The sequence below is a fragment of the Botryllus schlosseri genome, chromosome 9 (assembly GCF_051294905.1).
Source record: "Botryllus schlosseri isolate E-star chromosome 9, Bs_hap1, whole genome shotgun sequence".
Lineage (NCBI taxonomy): Eukaryota > Metazoa > Chordata > Ascidiacea > Stolidobranchia > Styelidae > Botryllus > Botryllus schlosseri.
Window position 1 is genome coordinate 9,620,666 of NC_137244.1, and position 16,452 is coordinate 9,637,117.

General features: G+C 40.9%; 1 protein-coding gene across 1 annotated transcript in view; it reads right to left on the reverse strand.

The window, feature by feature from the left end:
- The window catches only part of LOC145446609 (uncharacterized), a 122,227-nt gene that overhangs the window by 82,849 nt on the left and 22,926 nt on the right, over positions 1-16,452 (reverse strand). The window contains exon 2 of the mRNA XM_080324954.1: positions 12,630-12,718. Within this exon, the coding sequence (XP_080181080.1) occupies positions 12,630-12,718 (89 nt within the window). The remainder of the gene's footprint in view (positions 1-12,629; positions 12,719-16,452) is intronic.

Here is a 16,452-nt window from a genome sequence, read left to right on the forward strand (position 1 = left end):
GACTCGAACCCGCACCCAGTGGTGTTGCAGCCGCGGATTATACCACTGCGCTATCTCGCCACCCTTTTTTTAGGGCTACTGACATGGAGTTAGCCTATTACTGAAAATGAAGGAGATGCACCAATCACTGAAAATATATACTTAATGTGTACACTGTAGTAGTTTGTTGTCAATGTTATTGTTATTTTAAAGCATTGGAAAAAAGGTGTATAATCATCATCATCGTCATTGGTTTATTAGCAATTTTATCAGTTCAATACACCACAAAAAATGCGATACAATGAAAAGACAGGAAGATGTCGAAGCGACAAGGAGTAGTCTATGGAATCTTACACCCACCTTGGCCTAGGCGATGTAAAGAGGAGGCATGCACACTGAATGAAAGTAAAGAAGATAGTATAAAAAAAGAAAGCGACAAGAAATAGGGCGGCATGTCATGGGAAGCGAGATCGATAGGTCAGTCGTGGTCTGGTAATCTTGAGGATGGACTGTATTTATTTAGTAGTAATTGCTTGTATTTCGACTTGAATGTGGACATGCTCGTCGACTGTCGGATGGCCGGCGGGATACTGTTCCACACATCAGGTCCGGCATATTTAATAGAGCGATGATCTTTTCGGTCGATCATATGATATTTGGACGACGTGGACGCGCGTGTGTTGTACTTGTGCGCTTTTGATTCCGAGATAAAGAAGTCCTTGAAATATTCGGGGCAACGCCCGCAGTGGAACTGATACATAAACTTGGCGATTTCTAGTTTGCGCATATCTTCTATGTTTAGGACGCCGAATCTCTTCAGCAGCGACTTGTTGGATGGGCAGCCAGGCCCCTTTGGGGCCCTAGCTATGATTCCCTAGCTATGAGTACTTTATGTTGTAGTTTTTGCAGTGGCTTGAGTGCAGCTTTACTGGCAGCCCCCCAACAGAGGATGCCATAGTGTAACTTCGATTGGATTAAGGGTTTAAAGAGTATCAGAAGAACCCATGCTGGCATGAAGCGCCTAAGGCTGTAGAACAGGCCGCACTTCGGTGATAATTTAGTTTCTAGGGACTGAATATGACTCTTCCAGGACATGTTCGAGTCCAGTAAAACCCCGAGATATTTGGCATTATCTGCGTTGGAAACGGGCTGACCAGCGATATTAACGGTTAGGTTATTTTTTGAATTTACTGTCAGCAATTGCGATTTCGAGGCGTTTATGCAAAGGTTGTTCTGGGCCGTCCACTCATGGACTTTGGGCATTTGGTCACCAGTCAGGGCATCCAGCTCTGCCGTCGAAGATGCGGAAGAGAGGAGGTGAGTATCGTCAGCGAACAGTGTGGTGTTCAATGAGGAGGTTTCAAAAATGTCGTTGACATATAAGGTGAAAATATTAATAATATATATATTATATTAATATTATACAAAAAATATCATGAAAGTAATAATCATTCATGACAAAATTTTACGTCTGAGGATGCGATCTCGTCTCTCGTACAAATGTCGCCTAAATAATAAATTAGATGAAAAGGAGTAGCAGCCGGATTTTCAAAATTATGTGACTTCTTGGTGAGTGAGTGAATTGTGCGCCACCAAAATCTGCAATAAAATCAAAGTAATCTTTTTAAACGGGTGCAGAAATTTAATGATCGATCACTGTTTACAGTACCAACTGTTTACAGCAAGGGGTCTACAACTCAAATGCGCTCGGGGGCCGATTTCCTAGTTTTTGATGACGCCGTGGGCCGCAGCAACAATAATAGTGATATTCAATGTATAATTTGATTGGTTAATAACGTTGACACCAATCTGTCCGGTCGTCGTTGGAAAGAAGAACAATCGATCTTTTGAATTTTGGAGCGATCAGTTTTTGTACATCAAAGGTGCCGCCTCACTATAGGTAGAAAACGGCTGCGACCAATGTTCCCTCTAAGCTGCGCAGGTGCGCAAATGCGCAGTGCTGAAACGGTCTCTGCGCACAGAAAATCTAAGCTGCGCACTAAAAATTCGAAGTGATGTTTTTTTAGTCGTTGCGCACTGTTGTCCAATGGACCACGCTGGCGCGCAGACTCGTGACAAATTAGATGGAGCATTGCCACGGGCAAATAGTGTTATCACTGAAGTCTGAAACTGATGTTCAAGTGCGGCCCGCAAAGGTTAATATTACGCTCCGTGAAGAAATGAGAATTTACAATCACGTGCGCCTCACGGAAGAGATTTTATAAAGTATGGTCTCGTACGCGTGAGCGATACTGATATCATTTCAGTATCTTCTGGGAATGGCGAAATAACATGGTTTACCAAAGTTATAAATAACAATGGGCTAGCTCGAAGTTAATCTGCGAGAAACTAACGAATAGTCTTTCTCCGCGTGGCATGAACATTGCCTAAGATTTACTCAGGACCGTAACTGCCGCACCCCAAACCCCCCATTTGGAGGGGCCGAGCTCGAAGGGGGCCCAAAATTATTATAAATCATAGTGTATTTTTTGAAATAATTCATGAATATTTTTCGCGCTAGGCGCGATTTAATACTATCAGATATATTGAATGTTGGTTACCCTTTATTCACAACAAAAAATACGCATGCTTTATAGAAATGGGCACTTGGGCGTCGGCCATTACCGCACCATGACGTGCCATGACATATGAAGTTACAGGCTATGTAACATGAGACTCTGAAAAGTGCGCCAGAACGATCAGCCACGAGAAAACCTTGGTCGAAAAGGACTGCCCTTATGCTAACCGAAAACTTCGATATATATACATATATGTTTAATATGTCCATAGGCGCCTAAATGGATGGCGCCGAATCTGACGATCCGAGTCCCACAGCAAGACATATGCAATATCGAGGGAATATTATTTTCTGACTAAGAAATGCCAATTTGAAATCGTGTACGTCTTTTAGTTTAGTACGTTTGGGCGATTTCAACATCTTTTGACACAGCATGATGGGAGGTCCCGAAATAGCATCATGTAACGAAGTCATTATACCAACGGGTAGGCCCGAAGATATCATTATTATTTAAGGGGTCAATTTATTCCAACACATCTCACTCGATCAGCTCTACCGGTAAATCTGATTATGTGAGCATGGAGAGGATAAAAATTGATAGCAATATATATGCAATTCCCGATGATATTGGCCGATGCAATCATGAATTATATAAATTTTCCACGCTTCGCGCGTTTAGGCGATCCAACCACCAAACGGGAGCCAATGTAGATGATAATGACTGGTAAAAAGCCTAGATGCCGAGGGGGGTCTGGGGGGCGAAGTCTCCCAGAAGTTAGTTTTATCACCCTATGGAGGGGGCTGGTTGCGCACTGTTGTTCAAGGGCCTGCGCAGTGAGTTGACGTGTTTGCGCAGACTCGTGAAAAATTAGAGGGAACATTGGCTGCGACCCTTCTCTCCTTCACTAACTTCGTCGTAACCGGCATAAAATAAACACACTTTTGTTGACTGATTTGATTGACTACACCGTGTAACACGATTTTTATTCCCGGGTTCTAATTGATATTTCCTGATCACTCTCACCTAAAAACTTCCAAAAATCAATATAGTTCATTCCAAACTTTGATTTTGTGGTTAGGAGAATAATTTTTTGAAGTTGTTAAAATGTGCAATTTTGTGCATGGTTATACTGATCTACCCTATAGGAAATTAATATTTACCAAACTGTCTTTGATCGCTGGTACATGGCACATGGGAATTAGCACATAACTGTAATAACTGTATCCGAATCAATTACTTCGTTTCCATGCTCGGCCGATGGGCCCATTTTCGAGAGACTCGGCCGACGAACGAGAGAATTTTGTTGCGCATTTACAGTGATGCACACCCACGTCGGCCGACTCGTCGGCCATCTAGTAAATCCTTCGGCTTAGCCCTTCGGCCATGCTTGCGCTGTGTCTTCGATTAGCTAATTGGTATTCGCTACTTACAATACACTTTTCGTATCAAATTAACCATGGCTGCACTCCGGACGGATCTTGGACGCCTTGAGAAACCAAGAATTATGATCGCAACGGAATTTGGTATTACCGGTACTGCTACGAATTACCCGTAGGCTACAGAAATCTTCGCGATCTGATCACATACGCTGCTGCCACAATTCGAAGGTTTGCGTTCTATGGTGCATGGATACAATACAAACTATACTGCTTGACCACAAACTAGGTGAACTTATTCACATTCCCCTGGTAAGCAAATCATCGACAGGACACTGGACGTTCATGTCTGAATCATGACGACGAAACAGTAGTACCGGTAAACGACTGGAGAAGTTACTATTCTGTGCTCGGAATTATTGGACCACGATATCCCATATCTATATCCCCCACATACTAAGATATGCCACCAATTTTCATCTTTTATCCATCTTATTTTATCTTCTGTTAGTTTTAAGCAATTGGTTCATCGTGACCATTCTACATGTTGGATGCATTTCGTGTTCAAGGTCAAAGCGTGTTATTTGATTGAATGACCGCTACAAGTCTTTCGGCTCATTCCTACCGAGTCATTTATCGCAATCTTCTGATTATTATGAAATTGTTACTGAGTAAGTAAGCCAAAAACGTCATCGCGATCGCTTCGCCCACCTAGTTCGGCCAAGTCACGGTTGGGTTACGTCTGCTCATGGAAACACGGCCGACATGTACAACGCATGCGTCATAGCCTTTCGGCCGACCGTCGGCCGAGCATGGAAACGAAGTAAATGTTAAAGGCAAAACTAAATAAATATTTAAGGCTAAAACAGTTCGAATATAAAATCAGTTAAAAATAGGGTGTTTTTCTGGATTTCATCATGTAACACGATTTTTGTTTCCAGGTCTTAATTGATATTTCCAGATCTGTCTCACCTGGAAAACTCCAAAAATTAATATATCTCATTTCAAACATTGATTTTGTGGTTAGGAGAATATTTTTTTTAATTTGCTAGTATGTGCAATATTGTGCATGGTTATACTGATTAGCCCAATAGAAAATGGATATTTACCAAACTGTCTTTGATCGCTGTAATTCCATTTTTAGTCGATTGGCATCGTTTAAGAAGTTATATTCTATAAACGCATTTACTAAATATTCTGATGCATTAGTCGTAGGCTATCGATTGCTTTTTCGCAAAGCAAATTAGAACCAACTTTTGGCTATTTTGCGGTCTTTCATAGGGTTAATTCTGAATTCAGGGCCGTTACAGCACTTCATCAGCCCATCCCCCAAAACATCGTCTCGGGCCCCCCATATGATGAGAAACTGAACCCCCCTCGGCTGTACGCAGTTTCCCACTCGCCTACTTATAATCTACGTTGGAGGCCGTTTAGTGAGACAGCTTTTCTCGCCTAAACGCGCGAAGCGCGGAAAATCTGTATTATTCAAGATTGAATCGGCCAATATGGTCGCAAATTGCATATATATTGCTATCAATTGTTATCCTCTCTCTGCTCACGTAATCAGATTTGCTGGTAGAGCTGAGTGAGGTGTGTTTGAAAAGGTAGGACCCCTCCATAATAATTGAACATCTTCGGGCGTATACCCGTAGGCAGGAACGTAGCAGTACTTCATCAGGCCCCCCAAAAAAACTTGGGTCTTCGGCATCCATAGGGTGATAAACCTACCACCAATCACGTTGTTTGCTTTTGCCACGAAATTAGCCGTACTGTGTAGTGTGCCAGCGCAAAGCGCGAAAATTTTCGATAATTCATGATAAAATCAGTCAATAAGATCGGGAATTGCATATATATTGCTATCAATTTCTTGTCCTCTCTGCTCACGTAATCAGATCCACCGGTGGAGCTGGCGAGTGAGGTGTCATACCTGTTGGTATGACTCCGTAGCATGATGTTATTTAATCACCTGCTTTCTGCTATATCAAAAATATAGAATCGCCCAAACGCAGGCTTCTATACTAAAATACGCACACGATTTCAAATTGGTATTTCTTCACGGGCATATAATTTTCCCTGCGGGATGGTATTTGTCTTGTGAGGTTCGGAGCATTCGGTGCCAGTTATGTAGGCGCCTATGGACAATTAAGCCTATATGTATTTTGTATATATAACGAAGTTTTCGGTCAGCATAAGGGCGGTCCTTTTCGGCCAAGGTTTTCCCGCTGCCGATCGTTCTGGCACACTTCTTGGAGTCTAATGTTACATGGTCTGAAACAGGGGTCGCCAACTCAAAACGGGTCGCGGGCCACTTTTCAAATTTCGTAGAGGCCGCGGGCCGCATGAATTCGATATCGATGAAAAATAGGCAACAACGTTCTAAAACTCTACGTCAGTACAACGGTGAGCTACCTATCATAGGCGATGGGCATATTGACCACCAAAAAAATGATATTTTATTAAAGGAATACAAATACAACAAAAAATCATTATCATAAATTTTATTTTATTGTGAGCTGTGAGCTGTGCACGATACCTGGAAACGATTTTCAGCGACTAAGGAATCGATATTGGGACTAGGGAGATACGTGACTAGCTGAAAGACCATCTTCACGTAAAGCTTGATCTTGTGGGGAAGCCCTAAGCCAGTGGTTCTCAAACTTTTTTAGACACGCCCCCTTTATGATACTGAAAATCGTCATATCACAAAATGTAACCAGAATGCTAGCAATCCCAACGGCTAGTTTGATGGCACGAAAGGTTATGATTATTGATAAGAAAATTCTAGAAGATGAATTCCGGACTATACACAGAGCAATAACTAAGAATTAGAGGTAAATCGCGCAAAGCGTGAAAATTTTCTCAGTTGAGTGCATCTGCGGCTGCCCTTCAGATGCTTTCGCGCTCCCCAGTTTGGGATCCCTAAGCCGTTTTCTAAGCGTCTCGGTCCTGGCAATGTTTGGGCCATTGAAAGTCAAGAGAGTGTGCACTGCACATTCGTATCAGCTGATTCTCCCTCGATGGAATGTTGTTGCCAGCTCCACGGCCGTTTTAGCTAAAAGTGACGAATAGTGATATTGGGCACAAGAGAATAGCTATTTTGAAACAACAACAACAACAAGATGCTGAAACTGCAGTCAATTTCAGCATTTCAAATTGATTTTCTCAGCTTTCTTCCGAAATCTCAAATCTGGTCGCGGGCCGCAGAATATGACTTGGCGGGCCGCGTGTTGGTGACCCCTGGTCTAAAACTTGGTGCATCGTGGCGCGGTAATGGCCAACACCGATATGCCCAATGCCCACTTCTATAAGTCTTGAGTATTTTTGTTGGGGGACGAGTACCCCAAAATCAAGATATATATTTGGCAACTCGAAATCGCGCGGAGTGCAAAAAATTTTTGAAAAAGTTGCATAACCTTTAAAAAAATACTGTATAATTTATGCTAATTCACGAAATAGTTTTGGGCCCCCTTTGAGCTCGCCCCCCCCAATTGGCTGATATTGTATAATAATAGGCAACGAATTAGAACTTTTGTTGATAAAATCAAATCACAAAGCGCAGGCATTTGGTACATGGAAATTTGGACATAAACGTATTGCTGTATCCGAATGAATATCATCGTTAAATGCAAAACTGAATAAATATTTCAGGCTAAAACAGTTCGAGTATAAAATTATTAAAAATGGGATGTGTTGCGGGATTTTCTTTTGTACTCTACTTTCCCGCATTAAGGCCCAGACATAATCTCCCATCATGCTATCATTATATTGCCCATGGTATCTCATCTCAAAATCCTTTATGTCTTGATGCAATCGCTCCCCTTGTTCTTCTGAATAAGCTCCCATATTATCTTTGAACTCGTCCAAGTAAGCATCAAGCATATGTAGTTTCATAGACATTCTGCACCCCATGTTTCCATACGACTTTAACAAATTGGCAACGAGGTCGGCATAGTTATATTCCTTATTATTGTCGAAGAACCCATTCACCACATCTGCAAAGCTATCCCAAGCCTTCTTTTCAACATCATTAAGCATTTGGATAAAATCATCCGACTTGAGAATATTTTTAATTTGTGGGCCAATAAATACACCAACTTCTACTTTAGCTTCTGATAGTTTAGGAAACAAGTTCTGGAGAAACTGGAATGCGTCTTCACCTTTATCCAATGCTTTCACAAATTGCTTTATAAGGCCACGTTTTATGTGGAGGGGAGACATAAGCACTTTGTTTGGGTTAATCAACCGAGTTTGCTTCACGTTTTCTCTCCAACAAAAATCCTTTTCGTTTTGGCCATATTTGCTGTTAGTAGTGTTCTGTGGTAGCCCTACTATCCCAGAGGCAAAGGTGCCAAGGATACTTGGTGAACCCCTCCTTGCATACCCATCAATAACGCTACTACTTTTAAGCCCCCAATTATTTCCGAGTTATAATTAAAAATATTAAAAAATTATCAATTGCAAATCATAAAATATCAAAACCTCAAAAATCAACTCAACAAGCAGAAATATCCATAAAGTGGCAAATATTGCAGAGTATATTAACATTTAAAAGTGATTAACATCCATCTTGGATGCTCTTTAGGCCATATTTTTGATTTATTTTCTCAAAAATAGTGCGATTTTAGAATTTCATTCTCTAACCACAAAAGCAAAGTTTATATGGAATAAAGTTGATTTTTTGACACTTACTGGTCTGCGTTTTGTCTACCTAAGCAATAGGGAAAAATTGATTAGAACCTGGGAACAAAAAAAGTTTTTTTTTGTTACAGTGTGTTATCGGGGGTGTGGGTAGATCATCTATTATTTAGCGATACAGTTCGAGGTAATCGGAACATCAAACAGTGACATCCTCACTGCATTATTTTATTCATTTTAAATTCACTGGGTCTGTCATGATCAAATCCATGATTGGTTCAGAATCTGCGTCAACGTTGCTGTATGTTGTTGTAAATTCTCTTTGTGTTGGATCGATCGAGTTGTCGCACTTTCTGTATTTTGCGTGGCTATATTGGGTAAAGATACTGCGAGAATTTGGTACAATGGATTCTATGTTTAGTTCTGTACCTTCAGTGGACGAGGCGAATGCATGTTGATCACATCGGCTACAAATTGGAATATTTCAATATTGGAAATGACATTGAAATCAGCAGGGTCATGGTTAGCGGCTATCGTGTAAGTCTGATCTTTGTCGTTGAGGGCATTGTCAGCACTGTGTGCATATCTCATTGAGGTGATGTCTGCCGGCATTGACACTGATCCGTTTCCGATGGTTGCCGAGTTTTGATAATGATGGGCAATTTCATTTGGGCGCGGCGGACTCGGAAATTCATCACATGATTGGGTCTTTGGGGACAGTCGAGTTGTCTGGCTTCTCAGTAAATCATTTCCTGTTGTGTCATTACAGAATTAATTCTCCTTACTTGTCGGTAACGCACAAAACCGTCGTAACCCGCAAATTGTTTTAACTACCGCAATATACACACATCTTAGCTCTTCGTCGCCATTCTCGTATTTGTGTTGTTCTCCGTCTCTGTCGCAACGTTGTGCGCTGTGCTAAAATTTAGACTTGTTGCCAAACCGATTGCAGTTGGTGGTGGACTATAAACTCGCGTGCCGAATTGCATGGAACCGATTTTGACCACGGTTGGTAATGCGGCGGAAGCGAAGAAGAACAAAACTTAGATCAGTGGTTCTTAACCGTCACGAAGCCGCGGAAAACATACGCTAATCTACAAGCGATCGCGGAACCCCAAATTATCGCAGACTCATTAAAGCCAAAATCCAAAATATATTAAAGTAGACAACTGTAGATAACTGGTGCACAAAATAAACTGAGCATCAACAGAGCGTTAAACAATATAACCAATAAAATATAATTTTTACAAAAAAAAACATTGCAGATTTATTGCAAATCAGTGTGACTTCTGTTGTTCTCTTTGAGAAAACAGTTCGGAAGTGCGAGGCTTCACCCTTCACCTTTCCATCGAAACGCAATAGCGTGATATTAATTGGTTTACTACAAATTAACTTACAAGTAATTGAGTTGGAATTTGCATTTCAGTATGACGGGTCTCGATTTCGAAACTCTCTCATCCCTGCGCACGAAACTGCACTACACATGACGTACCACCATATAGCCTTGATGAGGACACCACAACAATCACAATTCGACCATTGGTTGGTCCTATAATTACCAGCAACCTATTATACCGATATGTATCAATGAAGTGTGTATCTTGACTTCCCGCGGAACACCTAAGATTGGCTCGCGGAACCCCTAGTGTTCCATGGAACACCGGTTAAGAACCATTGCCTTAGATCCTCTGTTTGATTCATAAGGAAAGCGTCGCACAAATTTTACTTTGTGCATCGTTAATTCAGTATTGATCTCTTCGTCGGTCAAATCAAAGGGAACATATCCGATAACTCCCCTTGTCGTAGTCATTTTCTTTGGGTACATCTCGGGAATCACCTCGGTCGGTTTTTCAGTAGTACCAAAGTTAATGCGCGTCAGCACAATCGTGGCTCATTCTGGCCAGTTTTTCTTGCGCCAGTGCTGTATTTATGCACTGTCAGTGTTCATGCTCCACAAACATCGAACACGGGAATACCTGGTATATTCACTTTGTTGACACACCAGAAAATTGTCGATTTAAAATACAACAGAGATGAGCCGCATATGAGTATTGTAGTTAAGCTTTTCAAGGACAGATTTAAGTATCACCATTCTCCTCTTTCATATTGATAGAATGACTAATTGATGCAGGAGAAGATTGTTCACAAGTACCTTGTGCACAAGTAGGGGAGATGTGGTACCGATGGATCAAAAATTGCAAAATGATCTCTGGCCGTCAAATCTTCAGCCGAGAATAGCAGATCTTTTGCTATCTCAACACTTCGATACTAGCTCTACATATCGCAGACATTTACATGAATATCCGCCTTTTCAAAAAATATTTATAAACGTTTAAAATTTGTTGCTCGAACGTGTCATCGGTCCTCACCCGGTGGGTCCAAAGGCACACAACCATGGGACCTATGAGACATACGCTCAAAAACTCAAATTAGTTCACTTGTTTTGTTGTGTACTATAAGCTAAGCTACAGCAAGTCAATGAAGAATGTTTCGTCGCGACCTTCAAGAATAAATTAGATTATATCAACTGAAATGTTGGCATAAAATCTTGTTTTGATTTACGCTAAAATTTACAAAATTAATGGCACATAAATATTTCCCGTAAATCGACATCTTGACTTTCAAATACCTCGTAATAGCGATAAAACACCACAGGTAACTATGATTTACATCCTATATATATGTAGCAGAGATGAGCATGGATTAGGATTAGGTTTTGAAAAAACAGGATTCGTGAAATTTTGTCGGATTTGGATTGGATTTGGATTAGATATTTTTTTCAGAACGGATTAGGATTTGGATTGGATTTACCTATTTTCTAGGAGATTGAAACGTCGTGTGGCGAACGGGGACAAACTTTATTCAGATCAGTTATTAATGTACTTATGGTTACTAAGTTATCTTGAATCAAGTGAATCGTTGGTTGTGAAAGAAAATTTTCGAATCCCTCAATTGCATAAATTAGTATTTTTTCTGAATTTCCAGTTGGAATCGGATTAGGATTGGACATGGACTTGAATATGAAAAAGTTATGGATTAGGATTTGGATATGGATTTGAAGGTTCGGATTTGGATTGGATTAGGACATAGAAATTTCAAATCCGCTCATCTCTGATATGTAGGCGAGTTTCTGTTGTTAAGTGATTAGTTGGTCCATCTATTTTGCTTGATTTGGCTATGGTACCATAGGTCCCCCACCCCATAAATATTGAAACTGACTTGAATATAGTCCACTCGAGGATGGTATTGATTAAAAAAATATGTGCCATTATATAGCCTGATGCAAGCCCTATACTTCACATCAAAAATTATGTCGGGTTTGTCAGTCTGAAAGGTGATATAGAAAAATGCATATGTCGTTCCAAATTTACTCTACACCCCCTAAAACGTAAATCATTCGTCACAGACCCCATAACTCACGCCGGTCGATTTTTTTTGCATGTGAGGAAAGATTCTGCCAGCATGCAATTGTAGACAAATTCATGGAGTGTAATCATGGAATTATCATGGAGAATTTTTTAAGTATTTTCGGTCCCAGTGATCCATCGGTACCACATCTCCCCTACCTTGTGGACAATTTCTATCTTTAGGCTTTACAGAATGCTCTTTTGACAAACATAGATCTCGCGCCATGTAAATTTCAGATTGATTGAATATCTGAGGACCACTCGAGGGTTCTTCAGTGTCGATGGTATATTCATGTGAGGCATAAAAGTAAATAAAGCTACGATTTAGTTTATACTACGTGAAATATTTATGGAGTAAATACAGTAATTTGGGCTGATTGATGGGTATAGGTATTTTCTAAACCAGAGTGAATCAGGCAAACCTAATGCCATATTCGTAATCAGCAACCTAGAAAAAAAAACACATCGAGATGTTCTGCCATTTGTTTTCTTCATTTGTTGACGAGTGTAATCAGTATAATTTCCACATCATCACACAAAACAGCAGCGCCTGGCACTCTGTGATCGTAACACTATTTCCGCTGTAAAAGCTCTAAATAAGATATTAAAAGAATGAAAACCTTGCCATTTCAGGCATTTCATGTTATGGCACCAATTCATGCGATGACACTCTTTAAAACAAAAGTTTTCAGTCCGATGTTTTAAAATGTTACCTTATATTGAGGTACGGAAAACCCGAAATTTCAATGCGATCTGCTTCTCCGTGGCAGTCCTTATAGTAGATAGACCCAACGTATATATACTGAAAGATTAAAAAATAAAATAGGTTATTACGGAGTTCTACTCGATCACCCCATTGGGATAATTCGCATTGCAGTCAATGTTTTGTGTGCTTAAATATAATGACAGTGTTGATTTCAGTTTGAGTTTTGTTACTATAAAATATAAACGCCTCTTTGGACTGGGAATTACTTGATCAGCTCGAATCATGGTTTCGAAACTCTCTGTCGGCCGATGATTTTTAAAAATTGTCATCATTCTATTAGTAATTATTGGGCGATGCCTATATTTTTTACTATATAGCATGCGGGAAGTCACGAAATAACAACATTCAACAGAGTACTCAATAGAAGCTGTCCCCCGTATAAGCATAATCAATAATCGTTAACGTGCCCTACGTTTTCGAAGGCACCATCTTCTTCAGCCCTACGGGATAATCTGATCTGGGATCTGGGATCTGGGGGTATAGAAGTCATCAGAGGTTATAGGTTAATCCCCATATACCGGGACAAATCTACCGTTTTCATGGAGGGGACGGGTTGAATGTGAATCTGAGTCAGTTGATTGCGATGAATGATACCAGGGCTGCGCTGTCCAAAAACGGAATCAATCATAGCCGATCTGCTCGTAAAGGAGCAGTCACCCTGCCAAATTGATATTGTGAAATCCAGCGTCTTTTAGTGTCGATTTTTTTCAGGAGATAGTCAGCTATGCGAAAAATTGGACCGAGGCGAGTGTGCAATTTTTTTGGAAAGTTTTTTACCCCTGTTCTAAGCAAATGATCTGCGATGCTGTAGTGTAGTGTGATTGATAGTTCACTCTGTTACTTCATCAAGCATATGAAAATAATTATAATGATAATAAATTTATATAGATATAGATAGACCATTGCAACACTGAAAAATAATCAGTGACGTGCGATACGGTTTACCACTGGTAAGAGACTCACCCCTTAGAACTAGACTTACAAACATGCAGAATTAGAAAAATCGTCGATTCAGTTCCCTGTAGTTGTTTCTTCTCATATTAGCACTCTCCACATGCAGTCTATTTATTAAGGTACTATGTAATCACAATTGAATGTCGGTATGGAAATATTGCGCAGTTTCATCTGCATTAGAAGGTATTTGCTGTATAGGCCTACTACACGTTGACATTCTCGACCTCAGCGTCGGTTCGCGAAGTTGATAGCCCATGTCTCATTGTTTCACTGACCCGCGATTGTCGAATGATAGGACTGTCATGTTTCACTGCAAAGTAATGCACTGTCATTGTACGTATCAAAATCTAATTTCACATTTCCATGCACTTTTAAGTGCATCACTGTGCCTTGACATTATTATTTCATTCTTCATTCAAAGCAAAACGTGTAAAAACACACATAACCCTAAGAGCACCCTGTCCCCTAAGGAAAATGGCATGTGTCGTGGCGTGGTAATGACCGGCACCGAAATGCCTATTCCTATCAATTAGGCATGCTTTTTTTCTTGAGGGGGAGACGTATGCATTTGAAAAACAAACTATCTAGAACCAATAAATCCTGAACCTCGAAGAAAAGTTTTAAGTTGAATAAATGTGTCGAAAATATTATAGAATTTATGTTGATTTACGAAATACTTTTGAGTCCCTTTCGAGCTCGCTCCCCATCCTATTGGGGAGTTTGGGGTGGGACCGGGCAAGAATGTAAATCGGTGGGTGCGATAAATCGGCCCCTATAAAGCTGGGCAATGAATACATTATGACGTAAAAATCAAATGACGTATCATCTTTAAAGAAAGTTGTTATTTCATTAGGCCTTTTCATCGCAATCCTTTTATTGTCTTCCAATATAACTTCTAAGATTAGTTCTAAGAAGCAAAACAAATGTAATCGTGAGTAATCGTGATTACTTTACCGATGTCATCGTTATCGTAATCGACTACTTCCTGATTTTGCTGTAATCGTAATCGTGATCATAATCACGTGATTCAGAATAATCACGCCATGTCTGATTTAGGGTCGTCCGTCTATTTATTCAGCTATTCCGCTCTATTTATTCTAGACAATGTTGATCCTGCCTTTCAATGGACTAATTTAGCAGTCGGCAGTATGATAGTATCCCTGACAAGCATGGTTCATTGTGTGCTGCATGAACTAGGAAGTATTAGAGCATTTATTGCTCACTGCTTGGTGTGATGGCTTTTACGAGAAACTGTCTTGCGTGATTATTTTTTGTTTCAAGCGATCGTGGATTTTCCATAGCGCTGCGACCGTGGCTTCGCTACGGCGTTCTGGTTGCGAGAAACGATATCACTTCTACTGGACGGGCACATTTTTCAAAATTGATGAGTAGTGGTCTGTATTCACTGATCATACCAATTTTTTTCGAATTGATGATGTTGAAATGTTTGCATAATTCAAAATGAATATTAGTGGGGCGGTTTAGCCCAAATTCATGTAGCGAACATTTTCAGATATTGAGCCACTCGGAATTCTCTCTTTATGTCCGCCATATTGGATTTCAAAATGGCCGCCATTTGTAATCTACATTTGCGATTATCTCTGGGCCTAATGCTGCTATTGACTTTATTTTGGTATCTAAATGTATGTTTTTGGGGTCAAGGAATCCAATGGTAACAATCTGCAATGCGTATTTTTACCAATGTGCCGCCATATTGGATTTGAAAATGGAGGCTTCACATTACATGGCCACTTATCGATCTACATTTTGTCGTTATTATAGTCTAATGACTCGATGCTGGTGGTGGTGGTGGTAGAGTAGTTGTTGTAGTGGTAGCTGTAGTGCAGTGACGATAACAGAAATGTTACTTTGTGTCATTCCAGGTTCATAGTGATGCATGCATGTCTGTAAACTGACGGTGCTAGCTGATATTAATCTGAAGACAGTTCTACTATGCCCAAGAGGTTCAGACTAGCTCCTTCTGAGGGAACTTCACCATCAACATCACCGCACCTCACCACAACTGACTGGAGTTTATGCCTCATATGTCAGAAGGACAAGGCGGAGACACTGACCAAACCCGACCAATCAAAGAGAAAAGACATTGGTAGTGGGTATAGTTCACTCGCAGAGAACTTGATCAAATTCAGTGAACTTGGAGAGCTTCCAGGATCATTTCAGTTGGAACGACTCGATGATGGTCATGGCATTGAAGCTGCGATGGTTGCACACGGTGCACAATATCACCACACGTGCAGGCTCCAGAACAACAACACCACACTGCAGAGGGCACAAAAAAGAGCACTCAAGAAAGAAGGTCAAAGCGACGAGGAACAATCTGTATGCAAACGCACCAGGGGACATTCTCGTTCATCGGTTACAGAAGATGTTCTCTTCAATCTCGATTGACCAGGCACATGAGCAAAATAATGCCTGCATTAAAGGAGACGGTGGCGCAGTTGGGCTCACTAACAACTCTAGTGCCCTTCGTCGCTGGATTGTTGCGGGACCAGAAGTTGCTAGGGTGATAGAAGAATTCCAGGAAGGGAACCAATACTGGAGACGGCAAACAGCAGACACACGTCATCACGATCAGACGCCAAGTGTACAGGCCTCATTTGTGAAAGATGTTCGCTCTCTCGTCGGTGTCATAGAGGAGATGGGCAGCCCATTCGAGGAGGAGAGTCAGGATCTAGTCGTACTGGACACAAAGGACATCGCAGGTCCTGCTGCCGTGGAGACCGTGATGAATGCCAAGAGCAGTTCGAGGCTTTCACCAGAGAGTGTCTGTTGGACAGAACAAAGGCAGTGGACGA